Raw genomic sequence first — 27450 nt, forward strand, 5'->3', positions numbered from 1 at the left:
CTGCTCAATCACCACGTGATTACTGAATAATGCAAAGTGCTGTACCATTTTCCATTTGACCTCAGCAAAAAAAAGGCAAATATTATATAATAAGCAAATGTTAACACCCCTGTCTGTTGTATGGTATGAAACTCAAGTAACCTTGTTTTTAATAAATGGCATGTCTTCAGTGTTAAAGTGAATGAAAATTCTTGGCAAATAACACCTTAAATGGCAAAATAAAGGATTATGTCTTATATATTCAAGTTTTCTGGAGTTTGTTTTATTTGAGATACAAAATATGAAGTGCCATCAGCAGACTCCACATGAGAGTCTGCCAACTTTCTTGTGTTACAAGTATTTACATCCAAAGAAAATCAAGGATAGCCATCTAAATTTCCACACTCTGCGTTCTGGTATGTCCCAGCGTTCAAGTCTCTGTCAAGTTGTCCAAGTTCCATTTTGAAAGTTTAAATATTTAAAATATTTACAAAGTCCTGTATTCAAAACCCCCCAAATCATACTGTAGCTTGTTCAACGCAAAGGCAGGTTTCAGAGGTGTAACTGCTTCAGTAGTTTGAGAAAATGAGCAGAGCTGGTGGAATTAATGGAGCTGTTAAACGAAAGTGGTCCTCTACAGGGTCTCCATAGTTTTACAAGTTAATTCTTCCTCTTCTAAAGAAAGCCTGGAAGAGGAAGTCTGTACATAATCATTTAAAATTATAAAATGTCTTTTTAGCCATTGTGGTACAACAGCTTCAATGATCCTCTGTTGTGAAGAAATGCAATTGACGATCAATAAAAGACAGATGAAAGAAAAAGGCCACCCAGATAGTCACTCACTTGTTCATCAAATATCCTGATTTTTTTTCTTCAGAGCATCTCCGAACATTAAAATAAAACTCCAATAAATAGAAATACAGCAGAAATGGTCAAATAAGACTGATTCTGGTTTGGTCCATCCCTGAGTTCTTTTGAGAAGGACAAAAATACCAGAGTGACAGACAAAAAAAAAAAAAAAAAAGACTGCTGGAGAGAAAAAAAAAAAAAAAGGTACAATCCTACACATTCCCACATTTCCCCATGTCTGGGGGAAAAAAACAAACTAATTCTCATATTCCTCTGGTTTCCTGAGGCTCATCAGCAAGAACATCCATCAATGGGAGGACAGTTCCCAGCAGTGACGGTTACACAGAGGTGATGACAATCATGAGGTGTGGTGAGATGCTGGAGATCCTGTTAAGAAGGTCGGGGGCGAGCTGGGATAAATGGCTCTCTGAAAATTCGCATGGTGGGAAAATCTGTAGCACGTAGGCAGGCTGGGGAAAGAAATACAAAAACATCAATTAGACATTTGAAGTTACAGAGAACCATAAAGAAAGATTCCCAGTCAAACCAGGCTTATGTAAGAAAGTCTCCCTCCAGGCCCTGGTGAGCATAGTTTCCAGGTTTAGCTTCACCTCAGGCTGAACCACTGTTACAAGTTCCTCCCTGAATGTTTCCCCATTTACTGCTACAATTTAAAATTCACTCTGTTTAAAGTTCATGTCTAATTTATTGCAACTTGACATGAACTCCCACTTATTATGCACTTAAAATGTGAGGTCAGATCTTTTTCAGTCTTTCGTATTTTAGTATAATTTGTCATTTTAAATACACTGAAATTAAAATAAAGCTATTATCACATTTCACCATCTGTTCTCTCTTTAAATGTCACAGTGGAATATTATACACACACGTACATATATACATATACACACATAAAAATAAACATTTAGAAATATCATCTCTCACCTGATTGGAACCTGGGTTGGGGATATTGATGATACCAGCAGCCAACTTTGTCTGCAAGTAGTTTATGAAAGCGGCCTTAAGAGCTTGAGTCTGGTTTAGGACATCGTCCTGATCTCGTCCACATGGCAGAGCAAGGAGAAGACAGAAGTCACTGTCCCCCTGTAGAAGGGAAAAAAGGTTAACAGTTGTTAATAGACTATATTCAATGAAGCAGAAAGATTATTCTAAAGATTATTTTGTATTAATATGACAAATAATTTCCCCAAAATAGATATCCAAAACTTGTCTTAATATTTCAATTATTTATTCAATCACCACCCTGAAAAGAGACAAAGCATATTAGAATAATAACAAAATACCATAAAACTTTGATTAATAGCCCGGGCTTTTATTTGCTAAAATCACTGAATTGACCCTGCCTATATCTGTAAATGCTCCGTACTTGTATAGCGCCTTTCTAGTCTTTTCGACTACTCAAAGCGCTTTTACACTACACACACATTCATACACTGAGCCTAAGTGCTCAAACGGAAACTAACATTCACACACACTCATACACTGGCGGAATAGCCGCCAGGGGCAATTCGGGGTTCAGTATCTTGCCCAAGGACACTTCGACACGCAACCAGGGGGAGCCAGGGATTGAACTGCCGACCACAGCCGCCCAGCTGGCACAGGCCTTTAATTCCTTTTGCACAACTACTATGAAACTGTTTATTTTAAACAGAATAATACAATCATTAATTTGATCTAGCTCCGACAGACGGCTTATGCGCTGTTATTTTGAAGTAACATCACAACAACAACATGGTGCAGGATGAGAGAAGTTAGCAGACAGAGCGATGGACTTCACATGACAGGATTCACAACTTTTATAAATTTTTATGGAAAGCCGTTTCGATTCTTTTGATCAGTGGACCCTTACAGACACATTTGGGCTTAACGAGCGGACTTAACGAGCGCTTCAAAAAGGTAACAGCAGTTATCACTTTTTTCTTATACCAGGCAGGTTACACCGGTAATACTATAAGAATTAGACTTTGGGGCTTGTTTCCCTTAAATGAACTGAACTATTGAATTGTGGAGAATCTAACCGATCTAACGATGAGTAGCATGTCCATACTGACATACTGATCTTATGTTTAAACATTAATATTTGTATACCGATCTAAGAAGCTTAGAAGCAGCTAAAGCCAGCGACCATGCAGGGTTTAAGAGGTTTTATACAGCCAAAGAACTTCTATAAAAACTAGACCAGGCGTTAAATTGAGGCAGCGTATATTTGTCAAAATGTGTTCCCACACCAGGCCAGTAAATGGGCTAGGCGGCTATTTAGGGCTCCGCTATTGAAGTTTTACGATATCTTAAAATTTGTCTAATTTCCTAGTCACTGCTGTATTACAATTTGTGGGTGATCAGATAGTGCTTTACCCTGAACTGAATCTATCCGTTTGTGAATGTGAACTCGTGCATTGCTGAGTTAAACTCAATATAAAACTACTAAAATAACAGAAAGGAGTAACACACAATGAAGAAAGGTAGTGCAAGCAAACAATGTCAGGTGGAACTTGGGAATCACTTTCTGGCTGAGCACATTGTTGGGTATCTATCTAAAATACTCCCAGACTTTAGCTTATCGTACTCATGGGCGAGTTTTTTTTTTTGCTGCAGCTGGTTCTCTGGGCAATCCCTGCTTAGACCGGACTTCACACTTCATTGCGATGCACAGACACATGTTTCAGAAATCAATGTATTTCTGTAATCAATGACTTTGATTAGATCGACGAATCGCCCCAGCCCTAAAGAAAAAAAGACATACTGTCATTCTTCGGGCCACACTCTCCAGTTGTGAAGCCTCTAGTCTCATTCTCTGGACAATCCTCAGCAATGCGCCTCCTTCTTGTAGGGGCAGTGATCGATGAGCCAAAGCTTTGTTGCCACAGACAAAATGCAACTGGACTGCAGCTGTGTCATTCTTCAGTGCCAGCAGGCCTTGCCACACAATAGGGTATTTCTGTTTAAATATGAGACAAAACAAATACAAGTATGTCAGACAACGCCAGCTCTTGTTCACACCAACAACCCTGAACACAACTTAAAAACTGTTGTGATGATTTTTGTCTTACCGTGAGCAACTGCACCATATTAACAGGCTGCGTCATCTTGCCATCTGGGTTTGTCTGGACGTCTGCACCCTAAGGATTCAAGAAAATTGTGTAATGTTTCATTAACAGTTTCAACCAACATTCACAATTGGCCGGTCTTTTATTATCAACCTCAGTTTATATTAATAAGGGGTTAGACTGAAAATTAGAAAAGACTCTCAGTATGATGCTGAACAATTAAACAATAACTTTCAAAATGACTAAAGATAAATCAACACCTCTCTTAAACAGTCTCAACATAAACTGAACATTATGACCTTCGTGCAGGTAGGATCAATTGAAGGACTGCTGTATTAGACTGAGTTAGTTTAAGCTAGGTGTAGCTAATAAACTGCAGCAAACTCACCATGGTTGGTGTGACACTCAGTGGTGGCTGGGTAAGTCCAGCAGGAGACGTCTCTGGTATTTGAGAATGGATGCCTCTTGGATTTGAGTACATCCCGGAGTAATCTGGGAAGGAGCCACTAGGTCCTGGAGTTATTATCTGAACTCTCTGGGGAGATGCCATTGCTTGCCCAGATGGTCGGATCCCCATCATTCCATCTTTAGGAAGAGGAGAGTGTGGCCTCTTTGCCTCTAATGGCTTTGTTATATCCTTCTCAGCCACACCTTTAGGCAAAACATGTGCTCTTGGAGACAAGGATAATGGCAGGTTGGAAACTGTCTCTTGAATGTGTCCAGAATGAGGGTCTGTGGTAGAACGCTCTCCCTGTTGGTGCAATAGAATGCGGATATCCCTTTGCATGTATGTTTCTAACTGGGAACCACTCCGCAAGGGCCCGCGAGGATCTGACTGCATAGTCTCCGGTTTTAGCTGTGTGGCAGATTGTCTTCCTGGAGTCGGGTGGAAGCGTCTGCCGTCTTCCTGTTCCCCCTCATGACTCCTCAAAGAACTGGGGTTTACCTTGAGAACCTTGTCTCTGCCAGCAGCTTGTGGGGAGGTGGCCCGTGGCTGCATGGGTCCAGACCAGGAAAGAGACTCACTATGCATCCCATAGCTCATCACAGAGAGAGGTGGGGTATTGACCCGAACATCTCCTTGGACAAGATGCCCCACTGGAATTGATTGGGTAACACGGTGAGGAGACATCCGTCCCAAGCCTCCAGGTACACTGTGAGGTGGCATGATAACGGACTGCTCTGGATGATGTACACCAGTAATAAACTGTTGCATGGCTGGAAGTCCACTGGACAACATCACTGGTATGCCCTTTGGTGATGAGGAGCCAATGGGTGACACTTTAGTAAACGGGGAGTGCGGATGACCTGACTTGCGAGGTGATCGTGGTTCCTGTTTGACCCCACCGATATGCGAGGGAGCTCTGTCACCAGGTGCGGTAACAAAACCTACATGGTTGCCAGGTGGAGACGGCAAATGGGGGCTTATCGCAGGACTTATAGCAGAGGTCCAAGATGGTTTAGCTCCATCTGTACTATGAGGATCAGCACTGTCCATTTTCTTTTGATGTTTTATTGGCATGTAGTCTTGATGGTAACCCATCACCTGCTGGTTACCCTGTGTGAGACGCTTCACTACTCCTTGAGGTCCAGATTGGTAAGCAGATTCCATCTTTTCCAAACCAGTGCTTTCTTGTTTAATAGAAGACAAATTTGACTGCATCTTACCAGGATGCCCATGATCTGTCTGCAATAAAGGACCCTTTTGAAGTCCTGAATGAGAATGACCATACATTTCCTGTTTTATCTGGGGCATGGATACCAGCTGCTGAGATTCCATGTCACCTACTGTTGCTTGTGGGATCTGACTTATTTTTGCACTAATCCTCTGTGGTCCCTCTGTTTTCTGGCCAGAGTGGCTCAATACTACCACTCCTTCAGACGTATTTACTCTCAAACCTGGGAAAGATCCTGTAGCAAGACTGGGGCTCTCAACAATGAAGCGTGCAGCACTTCCCCCCTCATCACCGACAGATGGCCCATGGTATGATCCAGTCTCATCTTTGCTGGACCTATAGGATGTTTTGGGTAGAACCATGTCCACACAGGGATTTCCAATGTTCATGTTTACTTTGTCCTCAGGCTCAGGAGGGTTGCAAACACGACTGATAACAGACGTTGCAGTGGATGCAATAACAGAGATCACAGATTTTGTCTCAGGAGATGGTAGTGAGGGTGGAGGTCGAACAACAGGCGGAGCTGGATGAGCTGGCATTCTACTATCACATAGTGGTGACTTATTTGGCACAACAGCTGATGAAGTATTACTTTCAGTGGGGTTTGGATCACGCAGGGTGAGCAGATTACTAGGAATAGAACTAATACCAGGCATTGAAGCGTTTGTGTGTTTCATAAGAATCTGTCTCAAGTCACTTGTTCCATGATCTATATCCAAGTTTTCTGAGTCTGAAGGTAAAGGCTGGTTTTCCTTGGATGCAAATGGTATGACAGGTGAGGAGGAGACTCCTGTATCTTTAGCCTGGTGGCGCCAATCTGGCGGAGACACAGGAATTCTAACTGTTTGAATGGGTCTGATATTTGGCCTGTTAGCTAGAGGAGACAGGGAAGGGGAGACGCACTCAGGTGGCACCTGAGACTTTGGGCATATTTGACTCTTAGACTGGGGGTTAACAGATGTAAGATGCTGAATGTGTTCTTCAGAAGACAACTCCGACTCTGCGTTTTCATCTGTAGCTTTGACAGCTGAAGGCTGTGGTTCTGAGGTCTTCCAAGTAGTAGAAGTAATAACTCCAGCAGTTGCTGCTGATAAATTTGTTTCAGGGATAGTCTTTACACTGGAATTTGTGTTTTCTGCTAAAGGAGTTGACAATTCCTCACTTATTGACTGCCCTTCCTTTGAATCTTTTTTTACTTGCTTTTGGCCTTTAGAACGTTTAGTTGTTTTATGTCTTCCCTTTTTGGGCGGGGTTGGGAAGACAGGCTCCTCCTGTATTGCAGGTGTATTTGTTTCAGGTTCATCTTCCTTGGCAGGCGGAATTAAGTCTTGAATCTCCGGTTCTGAACTTACATCTGTACTTGGTGGAACCGTTTGAGTTACAGATACAGTTGCTTCCTCGGCAGTTATCGAGTCAATAGCAGCCATGAGTTCTGTCTCGCTAGCTGGATTGGAAGGTTTTTCTTCCACTAGGTCACTTTTTACGTCTCTACGTGGGACAGATGGTGCAGGGGATTCTGTTGGAAAAGCTGGATCTGTAAGTTTAGCAATGTTTTCCACCGCCTGCTCCAATTCCAGCTCTTGTGAAATTAAGCTTTTTGGTGTTTCCAGGAGCTCTCTCTTTTCTAAAGTGGCATCTTCCTTGTCTTCATTTTGGGAGCCTTCTATGTTAGAATCAGTGGACTTTAAAACATGATCACTGTGGTCACCAGATCTTGACTTTTTAGAAGAATCCTCTTGATTCACAACCTCATCATCCCCCAACTGAAGAAGATCTTTGACCTCTGTGACATTTAGTCTTATTTTGAGGTTCTTGAGGACAGGAGACTTGGGAGTCCTTGTCAACTTGGTTTTTCCTCTAACAATCCTGTCTTTTTCCAAGGTGGGTTTCTCTTCTGAAACTGGGGAATTCCCATTTGATTTACCTTCACAAGCATTTTCATCTTTATCTCTGCCCAATTCTCTTCCTTGTTTGTCTTTCTCCTCTTTCTTTTGGTCAACTTTTATTGATGGTTCTTCTTTACATGAACTTGAATCTTGCAAAGACGAGGAATCTTCATCGGTGAGATTAATTTCCTGGTCATCATCCTCAGCCACCTCAGTTTTTTCACCTTTCCTTGTTGACCCAGATCCTAGGACTGTGGACATCTGACTTGATGAACTCTTTGAACCATGAGGGGATGTTTTCCCTTTTGCCACTCTAGGAATTCTTTCACCACTTTCTGATTCGTTTGAATCAGTGTCTTTATTGTCCATTTTAGATTTTTCTACTTTAACTGTTGAACTTTCATCACTTTGTCTGCGATTCTTGGGAGGACGGCCCCGTTTAGTTACAGGGGCTGGAGCAGGTGTATCCTGTTCGATATTTTGTTGTGTTGCATCTTTGTCTGTACCTCGTTTCCGTGCAGAGCGTGGTGACTCTGTCATTTCCTTTCCAAAACGAACTGGCGCATCATCTTCAACTGGGGTGGCATACCGAGATTTAACATTTCGTCTTGCTCTGGGTAATGGTATGTTCTGCTCCAACATGTCAGGATCTGATCCATGAATAGGAGATTTTCCTGTGGACTTTGATTCTGCTCTTGGGGATGATCCACGTTTCAGCTTTTCTTTGTCGATGCGCTCACTCTTGCGTGTCGCTTGTTTCTCTGAACCGGAGGTAGACATGACGGGAACTGGAGCAACTTGAGCAGGGGATTGTTTGCACTTTTTATTTTTCATTTCTTTAGTTTTATGCTCTTTCTCGGGTGAGACTGGCTCGTCATTTGTGTCATTATCAATAGGAATCTGCACTTTACTAACTTGAAGTTTCTTCTCTCCCTCAGGCTCCACTACTGCTTTACAAGTAGAATGAGTTTCTTTCTTGACTATATCCACCTCCTCTACAAGACTAGGTGGTATGGGACTAGTGGCTTTCGGCACTTCTGGATGTCTTGTCTCAGAATCCAGCTCTGCTTCAGAACCGCTAACAAACTCCCCTTGAGAATCGCTGGGGACTGTTTTTTCTGTATTGAGAGGTTTAACATCCTCAGTTACAATATCCAATTTTCTTTCAGAGGGAGAAAGTTTACATTGATCCACTGAATATCTGGGTTCGGGTGCTGCAATTGGTGCAGGTTCAGAATCAAATGACTTCTCAGTTGGTGGGTGGTGCATGGGTACAACCGGTTCATTTTCTTTTCCCTCTAGTTTTATGAAAGATACAGGGGGATATGGATCAGGGGTTGGATTTAACGAAGCACATTTCTCTTCTGGTGGAGGAAAGTCTTTGACCACAGACTGGGTGACAGAAGAAGGTGTGAGTCGGGGATCAGAAATCAGCTCTTCAGCAGGACTGATGGGTTTAATTTCTGGCTCCATGATAGATTCTGTTGTTTCAGGTGACTGCATAGCTTGCTGCTCTTGAATAGGTGCCTTTTCCACTTTATTCTCATCCACGAGTATTGTGTCTCTTTTTGCCTCTTGCAGCTGTTGGGTTTTATTCTTCTGTTGTTGTAGTCGTGTGAGTTCCAAAAAACGACTATGGAAAAGGACAACTGGCCCTGAGTCAAGTTCACCATCTACGGTCCCTTGCTGACTCGGTTGTTGGTTTTGTGTATGCTCAGGCTCTTCATGTTTGCGTTCCAAGTGTTGAAGTCGTCTAGAGTCCAGCTCAAAGACAGGACTATGAAGGAAGCGGGAGGCAAATAATTCCCTGCGTTCCTGTTCCTCTGGCTTAGGCTCCTCCTTTCTGTCATCAAGTTTGTCTTCAGATCCACTTCGAATCTTTTTCTTTTTCATGTACCAGGAGGGTGTAGGTCGTGGAGTTGATTCTACCTTTTCAGTATCCTTTCTGTTGCGGAAACTTGCAAAGTGAGAATCATAATCTAAAAAGGACCAGTTATCTTCTCTGGAAGATGAGAGGGATTTTGCACGTTCAAGCAGAGCCTTAGTATCAGGTGTGATGGTCTGGTCGAGAGCAAAGGAGTAGAATTTGTTCCTTTCAAGATGTGCTAGTTTGGGGTCTGAAAACCTGTCAACCCTTGGCCTCTCGGAAAATGGCATAGATGTTGAGGGCACAGGAGAATGGGGTTTGGTCTCTCGGTCCTCCTCAGGGTCGGATCGTACTTCCCCAGGCTCCAAGTCATGCCAAATACCATATTCCAAATGTTTGCTATTGTGAATGTTTTTACTAGGACCTCTAGAAAAGTTCAGGTCAGGTAACAAATCTTGTTTAACTCTGCCCTCCCATCTCTTTTGTTGCTCTTCTTCCACACTAAGAATAGGCGTGTTTGGTTTTAGTACCTGTGTGTTGTGTGTTCTTTTCACCAACAGCTCCAAATCTGGGTGAATTTTTTCTTCATTTCTACTCAACTCTTTCTGAGAAGGATCCACAAAGTCCTCATCTGCATGGTGAGAGAAGTGCTGATGTCCTGGAGATGTGGTGTTGTTCCAGTCAGGATCTTCACTTTTTTGTCTAAAGCTCCGGTAGACACGCTCTCTCTTAATCCCTGAATCAGCTTCAAATTGGTCTAGTTTCTTAAGTTTGTGAGATGGGAAATTATCTGTAACATCCTCAGGAGGTTTACCAACTTCATGCACAAGACTGCGATGCTCCAAATCCTCTGTTTCACTTCCTTGGGGACTTCCTGGTTTGTCAGGTTTGTCAGACTCGCGCTGCTGTTGCTGCAACCGTCTATTTTTCTCCATTTGCTTGCGGTAACTCTGAGAGAGGTCAATGTCAACATGGTCTTCCCTGTTCTTAACACTTTTGTCAGTGTCAGCATTCTGAGTACCAAATTTGAAAGTAGCAAGGTGTTCTTGTTCTCTTACACTGCTCTGGTCTGTAATCCCCTCATGTGAAAACCTTCTGGATGAAGTGTGCCCTGGATGTCGTTTTGACTCTAGTGGGTCCAAAGATCCCTCAGATTTCTCTCTTTGTCCTCTAAGGTCCTCTTGACCATCCTTCTGAGTGCCACTCACAGGTTTGAGTCTTGAATCTCTCCTTTGAGAATCTTTGTGTTTGTCAGTGTCTGACTCTTTCAAATATGTGCTACTAGCACCAAAGTCAGCAGACTGAATACCGTCCTCCTCCTCATGCCTGCTTCTTTTCTGACGAATAGTCCTTCCACCAGAATCAGCAAAGCGCCTTTTTCTTGCAGCAAGGCGATCTGAATCCACTGCCGACTCTTTCCCATCATTTCCAATATCAGACTTCTGATGTTTCTTGAGTCGATTTTTTCCATCCAAGTCTGAATTCTCACCTTTACTCATTTCAGATTTTTCACTTTTTACAGAGTCATGATGAGCAACTGACAACTGATTTCCGGTAAGAGACTCACCATCACCCTTACATTTCTGCCTCTCATGAGCATCTTGGTCTGATCCCCTCCCTCTTCCAGACCCTCCATCAACACCAGTCTCAAGCTCTGTTTCAGGCAGTGGGTTGGATGGGGATTGCCCCTTTGCTTTCCTTGATTTAATCTTCTCAGCTTTGTCCTTGTCACCTTTCTCTTTTCGTTTTGCACGTTTGGTTTTCTCAGCACCGGCCACACGATCTGGTTGACTGCTCTTCTCACTCTTGGAGGCATGTTCCAGCAGGGTCTTTTCAGATTTGTCAAAGTGTGGTGGTGACATTGAGCTCACACTACCACTTCGCTCAGAGGACTGGCTGTAAACCCTACGTTCGGAATCTCTTGGAGCACGATCAGATGATGAAGGTGACACTGTAGGAGTAATAGGTCGCCTTGGATGGGAAGGGCTCCACCTGCTGCGGTCAGCCTCAAAACGTTCTCGCTCTCTTTCTCTCTCCCTCTGAATATATGTGTATTTTCGAATGTCTTGCTCAAAGGGGTCTCTGTAGTCCCTGTAGTCTCTTGGGTCTTCATGATAACGTGGGTCAAAGTGATCCCCCTGATAATGTTCCAATTCAGGAAAACGGTCTCTGCTGCGGGTAGCATAGTCTCTCCGTGCATCCTCTGGATAGAGGCCAGGGGTTCGTATATTCTCATAGTAAGCCCTTTCTGCTGTAAATTCATGGTATGGGGGTCTGCGTTCCTCTCTGTAGATTCAATGGAGAGAAAAGTAATGAATTTTAAGTGATTGGATATTTTGCAATGGAATTGAGATTCTAAAGATTATCAGTCCGCATACGACACATTTTTGTTTGGGTTAATTTCATTTAAAAGAACTGTTCAAAATAGCAATCTTAGAAATTCTATTTACTGACATACAAAAGTGACAGTGGGGGACATTCTTGCATCAATTTATGCAATCAACAACATGGGCAATTTACCGTCGCTCAGTAGGAATTTCATAAAAGTCTCTAATGTCTTGACCAGATGACTGCATAGATCGGTAGAATGCCATCTGACTCTCTTGACTTGCAAAATCCACCTTTCATAAAGAAAAAAAGTTGTTAAAACACAAAATGTATATACATATACACAATACTATTTAATAATCAACCCAATAGCTGTTATTATTTACCTTAATTTTATTGCCACCAATCTTCCAACCTTTGGTCTCCCTTACAGCTGCCTGAGCAAAGTCCGTGTTGTTGTACAAGATGAGGGCCATCCCTTTCAATCTATCAAACACAACCTAAAAAAAAATAAATAAAAAAAAAAAGGACAAAAACACACATTTAGTCATTTTAAAAAACTACACAGCGTTAAAATGCTGCAAATCTTTAGCGAGAGAAAATATAACACTTTACCTTAACTACATGTCCATAGCGGCAGAAATGCCGTGTGAGGTATTGTTCTGTAATGCTGGTTGCCAAACCATCTAGCCAGACACACGTTGTGGGCATACTCTTCCCAAACCCAAGCTTCAAGGAGAAGATGAACATGCAAATTATATACACAGAATCCATGAGGTTAAAAACCTACACAGAGCAGAAATGTTACTATTGTTTATTGTAAAAACACTACCTTTAGTCTGTTGCTCCCCAGATACTCTCCATCCATCTTTTTAATGGCCTTGCAGACACTGGCAATATCAGAATACTGCACAAAGGCATACTGGGGAACTCCATTTACTTTCTTTATGTCAATGTCCTTGAGGAGAAAAGAGAACAATTAGAGACCCATATGAAATGTAAAATGGGCCAATTTAAGGTACACAACTTGCCTACACAGTCTAGCATGGTAGCATACCACAATTTCGCCAAAGCGTTGAAAAATGTCGAGCAGTTGCTGATAACTGGTGGTCTTCTCGAGGTTGCCTATAAACAGTGTCCTTGTGGCCTTTGGGTGGAACTCATCTATCCGCCCATCCAAAGGCCTGAACTCATTTTCACTTTCTGTTTCTGATAGAAGAAGGAGGTTTATCATTAATATCAATGACATGCTGATAAATGTCAAGCACATGTTCTCCACCACCAGCACAACATGTTTTAAACATAAATAATGTTTGCTGAATTATTTGTTAGCACCAATTATTCATCAAGATACTATTTGTCATCACTTACCAGGACCATTCCAGGCAGTGACTTCAATAAGCATGCCAAAGAACAGCTTTCCTTTGGAGACACTGAGGGCTTTCTCTTGATCCTCTTGTTGTCTAAAGAACACCAAACCATAGCGGTCTTCTGATGCTCCATGAATCTGCACTGAGGTCACTTTCCCATGTTTCTTGAATTCATGGAAAAGTCCATCTTTTAAACTTGTGTCTGCAGAAGAAAAAACAAAAGATTACAATTTAAGAGTTTATCTGTGGAAATATTGGAAGCAGAGTGACCTCTATACCAGTGAGAACACAAAATCAATGGCTACCAACCACCAGGTAACAGTGAAAAATGAAGCAACCAAGACAACAAATTAAGTTTAAACAGTACTGAAGTCCAAACATGAAATAGGATTTAATCAGAAAATATGCATCTAAATGGTAAAAACCTTCTTGTCAGGTACAATTTAATTTGCCCTTGGCAAATACTTGACACATACATAACTTTGACACACAAAAAAAACAAACAAACATATACACAAATGGCACATTTACAGACTACTGCTGCATATATTATGCATTAAGATTTACAGTAACAGTAGTCAGGTGATGAATCTCTATCCTCAATTTTATGTCCTCTGGCAACTATTTAAAGCTTTGAGAGGCCGACTTAAAACTTGGAAGCCATGTAGAAACTCACCTGTGGAGCGCACTGGTAAGTTTTGCACTTTAATACCAAAACTTCTGCGTGGCTCATCGGAGTCAAGCACCATAGATGACTGATTAGGTGCGTGTGTAGCTGACGACTGCACAGAGCGTGCCCGAGACCCATCACTTGAGCTGCTGTTTGAATCGCTGCCCAAAAAAATTCCCAGAAAACAATGATTACACACTAGTCCCGTTGATGGTTTGCTCATTTACAAAATGTATTGATCCAGTCAACAAACCCACAAAACATGAAGCATTAATATCACAACAAAACAAAATGTCACACCTGCCGCTGCCCGTGCTGCTGGTGCTGCTGACAGAATCAGAGCTTGAAGATCTGCTACGAGATCGAGATCTTGGACCTCTCCCAGGGGACAAAGGAGCTCTTTTAGGGGAATGAGGAGTTTTGGGGGTTTGTCCTGTGGTCCGCTGTGGGGAAGGGTGCCTTGACTGTGAGGAATGAGATGACCGGCTCCGACGGTGATGGTAGGTTCTATCGACACGTCGTCCTCTGTCATCTCTGTATAGGTCACGTCTTGTAGAATTAGTAAGAGTGAAGGGGTCTCGGATTCTAGAGTCAAAATGTGGGTCTGATGCCTCAAAGCTTCCTCCAATGGCACTGCTCCCTGGGCCAGCAGCAGCAAACATAGAACGATCTCGGTAATAATCAGCGTTGTAGTGACGCTGTCTGTCGAAAGTGCCACTGCGGTCATGGTGTCCATATGGGCTGTGATCATATGCACGCTCACGGCTTTCTGAGCTACTGTAAAAATAAAAAACAAAAAAAGAACAGGGTAGAGAGGGGAAAAGAGTTACTATGACTGTAAAAAAAAACAAACAAAAAAAACAAACCACATCCTGTTAAAGCTATGTTGGCATCTAAATGCACAGTAAGGAAAATCTGACCAGCACAGCAAAGACACAGCTCAGAGCAGGCCAGATAAGATGTAGGGTCAATTTAAGTAGCTTAATACTGGTATAAAGAGCAGTGCCAGTATTAATAATGTAGGGATCCTGTCATTCTAGCCTTTTAAATTCACCAGCCTGTTTCGGTTTGATTTACCATAAAAAAAATGGTATCCTCTACAGAGTTCAGTTTGTAAACTAAGAACAAATAAGTGTTGATGCTTTTGTGTGTTAAAATAACTACTTTATAACTTTATCAGCAACACGTTTCACAACAAACGTTGCATGATCTTTTAATTCAAATGTGACATTTGGGAATTTACTAGGTTTTAGGGACAAGAGAAGCAAATTCCTCACAACTAGACAAATAAGTTTAATAATTGGACTCTTCAAGGAAGTATTCTGTAAATACTAATATGGATGGCTTCTTTGGCACTGCTACCATCTCTAAAACTGCCAGTAGCCTAAATTGACATTTCAAATGAAATGTCAAGACAAATAACAAGCACAATTTTCTATACATTAAATTCCTAAACAGTCACATGAAACAAAGTCGCCCCGGACTTGGACAGTTGCTACAACCTTCTTTGAAGATCTACTCACACAAACACATAATACATTCACACAAATGTTAAAATGCTTTTCCTAGTCTCTTGCATTTTCTTTAATTTGCAAAAACCAAAACATTGAACACTTTCTGCCCCTCTGATTGTCCAGGGAAACTGATTTCATAGACTGTTCATGAACTATTGCTGATAAGAAAATGAAGATCTCTCACATCAATATTTCTCTAAAATATTCAACAGAATAAATGGCATGCAAAGTTCAGATTAATGTATTTATTGTGAAAACAATACTTTGTAGTGCTTATGTGATGCTGGAAAACAGAGGCACTTATATAAAGAAATGACAATATGTGTATACATATTTTATAAAACAAAAGTTTCCTCTCTTGCATCAAATTAATTCTTTCCCCTAAAAGCAGTGCAAAACCTAAAATTAGACAAAGCACTAAGGAAGGTTAGAGAAAGAAAATATGCAGAGGGCAGAGCAATACCAACCTTTTGGAAAAGAAGTTACTGAAACTAATCCAAATAAAATCTAGGTGGTCAGAATGTGAGAGCCCGAATGAAAAACCAAGGGGAAAAATCAATTGATCTAATTAGGCAAAAACGGTTCTCTTGAATCGCACTGCACGTTATCTTCAAATTCTGTGGAGCACCAAGCCAGTAGATTGTTGATGTATAATCCACTACTTAATTCTCTTCACTGGATGGAAAAAGGGAAAAAACAAAACAATCACAGAAATGGACCTCTTAATGGATTTCACGACATGTGGTTTAAAAAAAAAAAAAAAAAAAAACGATAGGAACATAAGACCTTAATAAATCAATATGAATTTAAAAAAAACAAAAAAAAAACAGGATGATGAACTTCAGGGTAATTGAACGCATTCCAGGTTGACTATACAGAAAGTTGGTGCCCAAATGGAAAATACATCCAGCTGGATCAGTCTTGTCTTGTAGTAATGTAGTAGTATGTTCCAAACATTTGACTTCACAGGGGGAAAAGGCCAAAAATGTATTCCACTGTTAAATGTCAAGTAACTTTACGTCACACATGCTTGTAGACACTATGACCACAGCACATAAAATCCTCATTGGCTCATAGGCACGCCATAATTCCACAATCCATGGATCTTATCAGGTGTATGTACTGGAAGGCGTCATCTTTTAGTAGCAACATTTCAAGTTACTTAGTAAAAAAATTGTCTTAAGCTTTCTTGTAACATACTTAGTGTGCTCGTCTTCTCCTCACTGACGCCTCACACAGCTACATCCATATTCGAATAATCCAAATGGCAGCTACACCTATCCATACTAGGGTCCACATCAGTACATCCAATGCGGAGTATCTGTATATTGTGTACATCCAGGAGGGTACATCCCAACTATGCGATCTTCATTTGTCTTCATGGCCATCAATCCAAAACAAGAATAGCTCCAAACTTTGCTGTTTGGTTGTTTGGATCCTCAGTTTTCTTACGTCTTCTTGGTATAGCTTCCACATTTTGCACAAAAAGTGTTTATTATACAGAGTTAATCTCATCCTAAAATGACTGAGATAGCCTACGTAATATGCGCTACACCAATATTTCTAAAGATGTGTGTAAAATGTAAGATTCTTCCATCCACTTGTTCAGAACTTAAATCCAGAACGGGCCATATCCACAGATCCAAAAAATGGTAAAAGTAGTCCAAACATCAGCTGTTCAGCCAAGAGGGGGGAGGGGGGTGAAACCCCGAGATGGGAGATCCTTGAAGTAACGATATATTACCGAAATAGATTCTTCAAAGAAAAGTACATCCTTCATATTAGGGATTTACTTCCAGTTTAAAGCGATTCCAAGTAAAAAAAATCACGGTTATATCCCATATTAAGGCGGAAAATGTTTTTTAAATATCCAAAAGCTCCCCAAGGTAGTTTCCCACAAAATGTAATAAATCCAAAACTCACCAGGATATTCCTCACAGATGTAATATCCAAACCAGATGTCAAACCTTGAATCATAGTTACCTTACCAAATGATAATGTGTAGTTAATTTACTTAGATCCCATGGGAAAGGCGAGTCAATTAGGATGAAGAGTGGAACGATCCCTAATTACCTTTGTGTAACCCCCTTGAGGCATCTATCCCTCATGGATAACCCCACTATGTGTTTAGGTTTTACACCTATCCAACATCTAGATTCCCCTGGATTTTAAGGGGAGGCCGTGTCCACTTACCCATCTATTCTCCGCTCATAACGTCCCTCTCTGGTGTGAAGGGACACAGGTGGGCCAAACACTGGACCAACTGTTCCCCTAGAGAATCCTGTAACGTCTCGACTGCTCGAGGGGGAGCTGTCTTCGAGGCCCCGAACAGCACTAGGGACTGACCCTGGTTCATTGTAGTCAGTCCTAAGGTCCCTGTCTCCCATCTTGTTGACAGCATTGTGAGCCTTCTGCGCACTTTTGATATCCACAAAATCCACAAAGGCTGCAACACCACCCTCTGACCCTCGCTTCCGCAGAACTTTAACACTTTCCACACGCCCATACCTGAGAGGGAATTACACAGAAAACAAAGAGGAAATTACATATACACCAGCTAAGAACAGGGTAAACGCAGCTGCTTCTCTGTATGCCAGAGTCTAGTAAATAACATGCATAAGTAGCACTGATTCTACAAGCAAACAGTAATGACTCTCCTCCAATTATGAACCAAAGCAAAATATCACTGATGATTCCTTTTAGGCCACCAAACAGGAATGAAGTGTCTGAACTTAAGGAAGTGACTTAGACAGTGTCTGCAGTTAACATGCCAGATGATTATCCCTGCTGTTACCAGCATTGTTGTTGAGTGGTTTCTAAACAACTTCAAAGTAATAATGTTATTCAAACATCCCTCTGGGTGTTTAACAACTATAAAAAGCATATCCTCAAACACGCAGCTGCCACCAAACCATTAGTAATGCGGTAACGTTAGTGCTATAGCTCACATTAACTATGACTGGTAAACTGTTGTGTTGCAGATGAGTTTGTTGATGAATTACTCGAGTTACTTAACATTAACTGTTACTTTGCAAAAGTAATGTTAGTGTAGTGTTACATACTTCAAATGACTTCTATGAGCACCGGAAAGCATTTAAGTTCGTGCTGTTAGCTTTCTTTAAATTCAAATACTTTATTATTAGCGGAAGCAAAACCTGGTTTGTAATTTACTTGTAACTTGGCCAAATTAAAAACAACAATGTGTGTCTTCCTCGACTTTAAGTAGAGTGATGGCCACCGACGTCAAGGATCTCAACAACTTGCTAACATCTGATTATCACTGGGTTAATGTTACTGATCGATCGCAGATTTAAGCTTCTCTATTACGTTATTTTAATATTTCTCTGCTGAACAGAGACATAAGGTTGTGTTTCAGTCGTTATCCAACGCCTAAACAAACATCAAATGTTCATGTGCCCCGCTGTCCAGCTAACGTTAGCTGCATTTTGGCTTATACGGATCGTGAAAACGTCTTCACTTCCCACAAAATGGTTGGCTGGGTGGCTAGCAGACCTAGCTCCCTGCCTCCTGGCGTTAGCAAAAGTTAGCCAAACATTACAGATAGTAAACATTTTCACTCAAGTGGCTGTATTCCCGACATTTAGGTTTCATAAATATCACTGTGCTGCAGTATAGCACAGGCAGCACATAAGAGACTTTTAAAACTTTAAAAATGCTACTGTTAGCTGTGTTAGCATGGGTCGCAGGCTACCCGTCGCAACTAGCTAACATTAGTGCTGCACCTAGCGCGCGGACAGAGGATCCCTCTTGCGTAACATACCGTTTGAAATGCTCCACAATCTTCTCCTCTCGGACATGTTCGGGTAAATTTCCCACCCAAAGGTGTCTGGTTTCCCGAACCATCTTGCGCTAGTCTTCCCCCCTTCACACACATATGATCTCGCACGTTTCTAATCCCCGCTGTTCGGAGGTCTGCCTGAACAAAATGAGTGACTCCGTGAATAATCTGGGCCCGCGAGCTGCTGCCCGTTTAGCTTTAGCTGCTGCGTCCTCGGTCCGTACACGTGAACGCGACTGAGCCTCGCTCCTGTTGGTGTCGGGAGCGAGCTGCGCGGGCCCGGCGTGCCGCGCGTGCTCGACAGCTACGAAAACATTGAGCACGCGAGGTTCAAATTGTATCCCGCGAGTAAGATTGGTCTGCGGAGTCAGTGCCGTTTTGTCCGCGAGGTCATCAAGATTACTGATTTGAACACATTAGCAGAAAAGAAGGTCCCATCATTTTTTAACGTGTAACCTAACGTTATTGTTATTATTGCAACCTCAGTCATATTTGTGCACACAAGCGAAAACTAGGGCTGTAAATCAATCTATTATCTTTTGACCAGTTTTTTCAAAATGTATAGATTATTTGTTAAATCAGGAAATGGTAAAAATTGTGCATCACGAATTTCCAGAACCTAAAATGACGTCTTTAAACTGCTTGTTTGGTACACCTTGCTAGTACCAGGATGGACCCCCTTTTGCTTTCAAAACTGCCATAATTCTTCGTGGCATACTTTCAAGAAGATGTTAGATACATTCCTCAGAGACTTTGGTCCATATTGACATGATAGCATCACGCAGTTGCTGCAGACTTGTCGGCTGCACATCCATGATGCGCATCTCCCGGGCTAAAGGGCCCAAAGTTTGCCAAGAAAATATCCCCCACACCATTACACCACCTGCCTGAACCATTTAAACGACCCTTGGCTCGTTCCTTCCTGGCTCACTGAACTTACAGTCATACTCGAAATCAAATCTTGCAGCAACCTATGGCTTTATGCAAACATTGTTTTTTTTTCTCTTTGATTCAACGAAAATTCCTTCTTGGACCACTTAAAGTGAGACAATGTAAGTTCTGCAGAACAACAGCCACTGTGGCCAGTGTGGGATAAAGGTAAATACAAAAACATAGTTAAGCAAAATAGAGAAGACTCATAAAGTCAGCAAACTAACTCAGTAATGTCAGTAATACATCAATATGTTACTAAACTTTGATAACATTAACCAATATTAGTCAACATATGCCAGTGGTCATAATGGTTAAGACCCTGAGTGTATTGAATGAGCAAGGGTGTGTTTTAATTTGAATGAATTCAACTTTTCATTTCTTTCACAAGTAAATAGTCTCACTTTACAGACCAGAGAGGAAAGATAACATATAAATGACAAAATTACTTTTCCCAGAAAATGTTTTAATAAATGTTTTTGATACATAGAAATATAAATCCACAAATATTTGCAGGTTTTGAAATACAGGCCGTAAATAACAAAATAATTTAGCTGGCATCTGAATGAGACTTTAATACTGCAAGCAGTCAAATCAATGTGAAAAGTTCTGTTGTTCAGGCGAAATGCATCAAAGGCCCTGTGGTGCAGACCATTATGTGATAAAAAATGTGGATGTGATCACAATCACATGAAAAGCACCTTCAAGCTTTGGTCCCAGGATGTGTTATCGTCTCTAATGTCTGTATTCAGTATTCCCGTTCACATATTTCTACCACAAATGTTACAGTAGCTGTAGGGTTTTCGTGAAAAAGAGTAAGTTTGTCTTTGCAGTTTTGTTGCTGAGTTGAATTGGTTGCCTGACGGTTTCTCTGCTTTACCTGAACAGGTGAGTAAAATGATCTTGTTTGAAAAGTGATCACATTCAGTCTGTCATTTTGTTCAGACAGCTGCCTGAATAAAGTCTCTGCAGCTTCTAGCCCAGATGTCTTTGGCCTGTCAGTCTGAACAAAAACTGTCCATGATTATGGTTTTACCAGCTACACAATAATGAATGAAATTGTAATCTAATCTTTTTTTCCCCCACATCTTAATACTTACTGATAGCTTATGTGGTAGTTAACAAATGTTGTGTATGTTGGAGCCTGCCTCGAGAAAAAAATATATTAGTTTACTTTTATATAGACTTTTTTTTATATAGTTTTATTTTTCATTTAAAGGGTTAATGTGATTGAAAAACAATATACTGATTGACATTTACAAAAATTCAAATAATGCTCGCCGTACAATTTTGCAAAGTCTGTTGCATAAATATATTTGGTGCATTTTGTAGAATTTATTGAGTGCAAAATTATCAAGTATAAAAGAAGAATAAGAGGATCTTCAGAAAGCATGATATATTGTGAAAAATAGTCATATTTCATTCTCATTCTGTTGGAAAGATCTGTGTGAAATTTGTATTCCAGAGCCTTAAATGAACATGCACAGTCTCCCGTCTCTTTAACACCTGGACTCGTGGCACTTTTCCATCAGGTGTATTTTATCCGGGGCCATGAGGCCAGTGTTAGTGCTGACCAGAAACCAGGTTCAGATGGCAAGATTTACAAAGCATCTTGCCATCCAGAGGATAACAGCCGTGCTCATTTGGCTCAGGAGAGAGCTGGATGACGCAGACCTGCAGACGATATGAAAGACTCATTGACTGGTGGTGATTAATGTGCTTCCGTGTGTTTGCGTACTTTTTCAGTGTGTACGTACAGTTCACTGTTTGCTCATGGATCGCCTACCTCACATCTGTAGCAGTTCTCATGGTAGGAGCGTCCCATGCATTCAACATTATAGCTGTCAGTACCGTCATCTTTTGGAATGATTAGCTGCTTGCAGGCGCTACACTTTGGAGCATACTTCCTTTAAAGACAAAATTTTAGAGGGCAGAAAATATTAGACAAGGCAAGGCAACTTTAATTGTATAGCACCTTTCAAACAGGCATATCGAGCTGTTTTACCCAATGTGAGGACATATATTTCAATGCCATTTAAAAGTACTATAAAAAAAGAAACTAAAGTGAATTCAAATCAGTGTTCTATCTCAATCCTTTTACACAAATCATCTTTGGCACATTTGGCAACATTTGTCTAAAGGAACCCTTTTAACCCTCCTACCTGTAATAGTCCTGGAGGCAGTACACCTCTCCAACTTCTCCCTGTGCAAAAGCTTGCTCTCCAATTTGCTGTTTACATGTTGCACAGGTAAAACAGGAAAGATGGTACGCTCGCTCCAGTGCACGGATCACTTGATCTGTGATAGCCTCCCCACATGCCCAGCAAAGCTCCAGACTGGCCTGGGAGACAGAAATACATGGTTAACGGTAATGCAATTCTGTACTAAAAGACGATACCACTGTTTAACCCATTTCCTATAAACTACTTATACCTCATATGTATGATTGCCGGCCATTTTCCAAAACATAGCACAGTGTTTACATTTTTGCACTTTTCAAGCAGCCATTGCCTTAATTTTTGCGAAGAATAAAAATCAGCTTGCCTAAATCTTGGTTGAGATAAGTAATCCATCACACTAAGCATTATTTTTAGCCTTATTTTTATATTACAGTCAGATTTGAATTTAATCTCCCATTGCAACTCCAGCAATAACGTAACACTGGAACTTAAAACAGGTGACACAATGTTAACTGTGACGGGTGGATTTCAAGTCTGTGCAAGTTGATTTTCATGCTGCAGGTAAAGTAAGGGAAACCAGTAGCTCCCTGGAAGATATAGGAAAACCACAATTAAAAACTGTAAAATGTCACAGCAGCCTTTGGAAAAAAGTTAGCATTAATGTAAAGCATTACTGATTTTAAGTAAATGAGCACGCAAAAATATGGTCCGTTACAAAGATTTGTGTTTGTATTTGCAGCTATGGTGACACCCTGTAGTGGAGGCCGTAGTGACTTTACCCGGTAGCAGTCTTCACAGAGTGGGATTCCTGCCTTGTTGTAATAATGTTTGCCAGCCAGCGGAATGTGACAAGATCTACACTGGAAACAGCCGTCATGGTACGTCCTGTTTAAGGCCTCTATTGCAGGTTCAGAAAGGGCCATGGGTTTTCGACAGAAGCCACATACCTCTGTGTTGTACACACACATCAAATGTCAAAGCAGGTTATAATAATAGGTGTATTGTCAAAGTGGAACCGTTTAAATCCTGAGTGGCAAATGTGTAAATAGAGATCATGTTACCTTTACTCTCGCCGCTTGTGTCTTGGCCATTTTTATGGATCCCATGGTATTGTTCATCTTGTTTCAACCCACTAGATGGGGTGCTTGTTTCCACCTTAAATGTAAAGCACATTGTTAATGTTAAACTAAAATTTAAACGGACACGTTTGCTGCTAGAAAGAGAAAGAGAGAAGAGTGGCTGTAAAGGTTAACAGGCTGAAACATAAGCGTCATCCAACCAAATCAGGACTGGAGTGCACAAATATATGAATTTCACAGTATGTCGGCTTTTCAGGGCGTTAAAGGTTTGTTTAAAAATCTTGCTAAATGACAATTTGGCTTTTTAAACAACTTCCATCAAACATCTCGCAAGACATACGCAGATCTTTTAATTAAAAGAAACTTAATATGGATACAGACTCTGATTATCCTTGAACTTATTCACTTTTTTTGCTCTAAAACATCTATGTCAGAATCGTGAGAGCTCGTCATTTTAAGCACTTCTAACTTGTAAGACATTTCCAAGGAAAGGAGGTGGAAAACTATTCTAAGCCTAAAATAAACTTTGTAGAAATAAAAACATGAGGTGCCTCTCGTGGAATTGCATGACTAAAAGATTATGGGTATTTTCATTAAATCCTATATCCAACAATAACACAAACAATAAATCTATAAAACATTGTACACTTTGTTGGAAAAGATGGGTACATAGACAAGAAAGGGAAATTCTGCATATTATCAGACCTCCTGCTTCAACAGCCCACTTTCCTGATCTGCACTTCATTGTTTTTGCACGGGGCTGTAATGATGGGAAGGTTTCTTTCAAATATATCAACAGTTTGGAAAGTGCCCTGTTTGTGAAGGAAAATGTGTACAGTTCATAAGTGTTTTTGATCCTTTAGCCATATCTAAAAGACAGCTGTTTTTTCCTTTCATAATGTGTTTTTCAGATGATTCTTCACAACCGCTGCACAACATAATACAGGTTCTGTAAAAGTTGTGGAAAGTTCACTCCTTCACTGTGGGAAAAAAGACTTGTCTGCTTCAAGCGAAATTTATTGAGGAAAATTGGGATCAAGTGTTTAAAATTGTGTTTTAAATAACAGTGGTAAACATGAAGATTTGGGTGATGCAATTGTGACAGTTTTTAAGCGAAACTGTGAGAGACGTCTGCCTACCTCTTTATTGTAAACTGTCTGCTGGCCTGGGGTCAGAGGGTGGGAGAGAGGCATCTGGGCAGGAGGAGGTGGTGGAAGCGCTGATTCTTCAGACAGCGATGTTTCCAGAGATGAAGACAGTGCAGGAGGAGGAGGAGGAGGAGGGAAGAGCTCTATTTGGCAAGAAAACAAACAAACAAATATATATATACATATATATACATATATATATATATATATATACATATATATATATAGAGAGAGAGAGAGAGAGAGAGAGAGAGTGCTATACGTGCTATGCATACACGTATGTACATACACAGATACAAGATACAGTCAGGCTGAAAAATGAAAATGAAACGAATTAGAAATACAAATAAAAAAGAGAAAGAAAGATTAAAATAATGGAAAATAAATAAAATAAGGGGAGATATTGACGGTTACTGGGTTATGTCTTCTAAGCATGTGTTTTGCTCATCTATAGTCAAACTAAAAATGACAACTTTTCAGCATGTTCCTAAAAAAGGAAGCCAAATGTGATCAAAAGTAGCAACTGTTCCTCACTGATAATACTTTTCCCACACAATACATCCTGAATCCAGCCAGTGTGAGAGGAGGAAGATAGTTTTTTCAGATTAAAAGAGAACTGAAAAACTGGCTCCTACATGACCCCCAACGCAACTCGACCGCTGACCGTTCGGTTGTGTTATTCTAATAGTGGCTAATATTGCCTCAAGCTGCCAGCCTCAAGCAGAGATGAGGAGCTGGCTCCCGAGGTTCACCACACCCCCAGATTGTTTTCATGCTCTAACTTGTAGTCTTCAACCCCAACTGAAGCTGACTCAAGTGACATCTCTTGGGGAAATTAATCAGACTTTTCGTAGCTTCCCCTGTAGCCACAAAAGGCGTTTTTTTTTCACATATGCAGTTGTACCCCTGAAGACACTTTGATAAGTTCCCCTTTAAACAATACCAGGTGTGTTGAAACAAAGGTTATAAAGCAATAAAATCTAATCTGGGGAGTTCCCCAACAAGAACCATAACTTATGGTTTGGTATATCTCACCATCTCAACAAATGATTCTAAAACAGACTTGTAAAACAAAGGTCCAAAACACATGTTAAAGTTCAGCCAGGCCCTGATGCCATCCGTTACATGTATGGTCAATTCTGAACATATTTCAGGTAAGTTTTATTTCAGTGCGCTGTTTGTATCGAATCCATGATGAAAAATAGATCTTGTCATGAATACCTGCAGCACCTCTGTCGTCTTCTTGCAGATTTCCTCTGCCGGGTGCCGGTTGGGCAGGTTTTGGGCTTTGAGGATCTGAAGCTGTGGTCGAGGCCTCCGCGCAAGTCTGGTCCTTGCTCTCTACACTGCCATAACCTTCAGACGGTGAGATGTCCTCTTTCTTACATCTGAGGGTGGGGATGGTGTCACTTGGGCTGACTCGTACAGCAGTGTGCTGCTTGTCTCTAGCCAGGGCACTGTGGGCTTGGAGGGCGGGCTGCTGCTGTGTCACAGTGGCTCGGTGAGGAGACGCCAGAGTGATGAAGAAAGAAGACACCATCCTTTTCGGTGGAGCCGCTGTTGCCATGACTGCATAAAACCTACATACAGCCTAACAGGAGGGACAGAACAATTATCATGTAGACTCAAGACTGCTCGCAACATGTAATGTTTTATAGCCTTGTTCAAAAGAACAGCCAGAGAACAGAAACACATCATAGAGTCGACCCCTTTAAGCAACCCTGGAATACAAGCACGGCATTTTATCACTATTATCTCAATAATATTTAATCTAAGTGTATATGCCCTCTCATTCAACTTTGTGGGATCGTTCACTCTCACTTCAGAGAGGTAAAATCACACACTCACAGCTCTCATTACCCATAATGAATGGTTTAAGAGGCAGAAAGCACAAATCTGAATCATCTGTTTCCTTTAAACCCACTCACTCTGGCTGTGAGCTGCCATTACATACCTGGGAGAAAAAGTGGTCTTCTTTCTCTTTCCCCTGTTCTGGATCTCAAAACTTTCCCTCCTTTAAGTTGCCACTGAGAGAAGACTTTACTCCGGTAGAGACTATCAGCCGAAGGCCACTCCTTTTCCTTCTGTACCTCCCTCCCCAAATTCTCTCGTCCGTCGACCCCTCCTCCTTCTCTGGCTGAATGACAATACCACCTCCCTCCCAACCGTAAAAGGTGAACAGTTAATCTCGGGCAAAGTGCAGTAAAAAACATGACACATTCATCCACTATGAAAACTTGGCAGGCACACACACACACACACACACACAGGCAGGCATGCACATAAACACACACACAAAGAAAGTCATGCAACTGTTGGGCAATCTAACCAAAAGCACACAGTCAGACTTTTACAAAGGCAATATACAGAATCATAAAGTATCTCTAGAGGTTTTCACCCTTAAATAGACAAGCAGAGACAGCCACCTCCCTCGGCTTTATCTTTCTACAGGCAAGCAGGATGTGACTCTACCTGCCTTTTCCAGCAAACTCTCTATCTCAAACTGTCCTCTTTCTCTCTCCTGTGCAGCTCTGCCTTATTGTTCTGTCAGCTTTATTTTCCCTACCTCCCTCATTGAGTCTGCCTCCTTTTTTCTTCTCCCTCTTTCCGTCTTCCCTTCCCCCACTACATTATATCACTTCAGCCTTGACTCACTATCAGTGTCACACGGCAGTGCTTCCATCTGTGCCTCACCGACGTCTGATAATATGCGGTGGACTTCATCAGACTCTCCTGATGGAGCTTTTGTGTTGAAAGCAACTGCAAAGGAGCAGCAGCATTACGGTGCAATGAATCAGGGTATTGTGCAAGAGGAGATATTGGTGTATTAGGAGAGGAGGGGGCGCAGTGAGGGATGTCTGCGAGAGCTATGAAAAAGCTGCTTTGTTGTGTTTGCTGCTCTCCACCAGAGTGAGCCTGAAGCTATATCAGGTTGGCTGATCAGCAAATATTGTGGTTAGTTTCCGGAGCCAAACCTTGTGAGGTCAACTCCCCTCCCAAGAGCCAAGAGGGAGGATGGAGCGAGTAACTAAATGTTGAATAAAACTTTTCTGATCGATGTGGCTCAGTGTGAAAGAAGAAAAGTGAGGCAGGAATGTGTGAGAAAG

The 27450-nt window shown here is 41.3% G+C and overlaps 2 protein-coding genes across 4 annotated transcripts; both read right to left on the bottom strand.

The window, feature by feature from the left end:
* Positions 1 to 240: 240 nt before the first annotated feature.
* Positions 241 to 19242, bottom strand: si:ch1073-335m2.2 (msx2-interacting protein). 3 transcript variants are annotated; one of them, XM_038696763.1, is made up of 15 exons: positions 18989 to 19242; positions 17401 to 17715; positions 13994 to 14467; positions 13700 to 13854; positions 13025 to 13225; positions 12711 to 12862; positions 12486 to 12611; positions 12269 to 12382; positions 12040 to 12153; positions 11846 to 11946; positions 4285 to 11611; positions 3900 to 3968; positions 3593 to 3787; positions 1774 to 1932; positions 241 to 1298 (listed from the first exon to the last, which is right to left on the bottom strand). In XM_038696763.1, exons 1-15 carry the CDS (start codon positions 19069 to 19071, stop codon positions 1167 to 1169), a joined length of 9717 nt encoding a protein of 3238 aa, XP_038552691.1. In that variant the 5' UTR covers positions 19072 to 19242; the 3' UTR covers positions 241 to 1166. The 3 variants fall into 3 exon arrangements, with proteins under 3 accessions (XP_038552691.1, XP_038552690.1, XP_038552692.1); XM_038696762.1 differs by having other exon boundaries at positions 13994 to 14470; XM_038696764.1 differs by lacking the exons at positions 17401 to 17715; positions 18989 to 19242 and adding an exon at positions 15675 to 17388 and having other exon boundaries at positions 13994 to 14470.
* A 1139-nt stretch (positions 19243 to 20381) lies between these two features.
* fblim1 (filamin binding LIM protein 1) lies at positions 20382 to 26812 on the bottom strand. Its single transcript, XM_038696796.1, has 8 exons — positions 26298 to 26812; positions 25565 to 25934; positions 24335 to 24486; positions 23178 to 23271; positions 22896 to 23065; positions 22099 to 22277; positions 21723 to 21843; positions 20382 to 21610 (listed from the first exon to the last, which is right to left on the bottom strand). The coding sequence occupies exons 2-8, from the start codon at positions 25908 to 25910 to the stop codon at positions 21500 to 21502; spliced, it is 1173 nt and encodes a 390-aa protein (XP_038552724.1). The 5' UTR covers positions 25911 to 25934; positions 26298 to 26812; the 3' UTR covers positions 20382 to 21499.
* Between the last annotated feature and the right edge of the window lie 638 nt (positions 26813 to 27450).

The sequence above is a fragment of the Micropterus salmoides genome, unplaced genomic scaffold, assembly GCF_014851395.1.
Source record: "Micropterus salmoides isolate LMB-PRFRI ecotype aquatic unplaced genomic scaffold, ASM1485139v1 Ms_hic_scaffold_4, whole genome shotgun sequence".
NCBI lineage: Eukaryota > Metazoa > Chordata > Actinopteri > Centrarchiformes > Centrarchidae > Micropterus > Micropterus salmoides.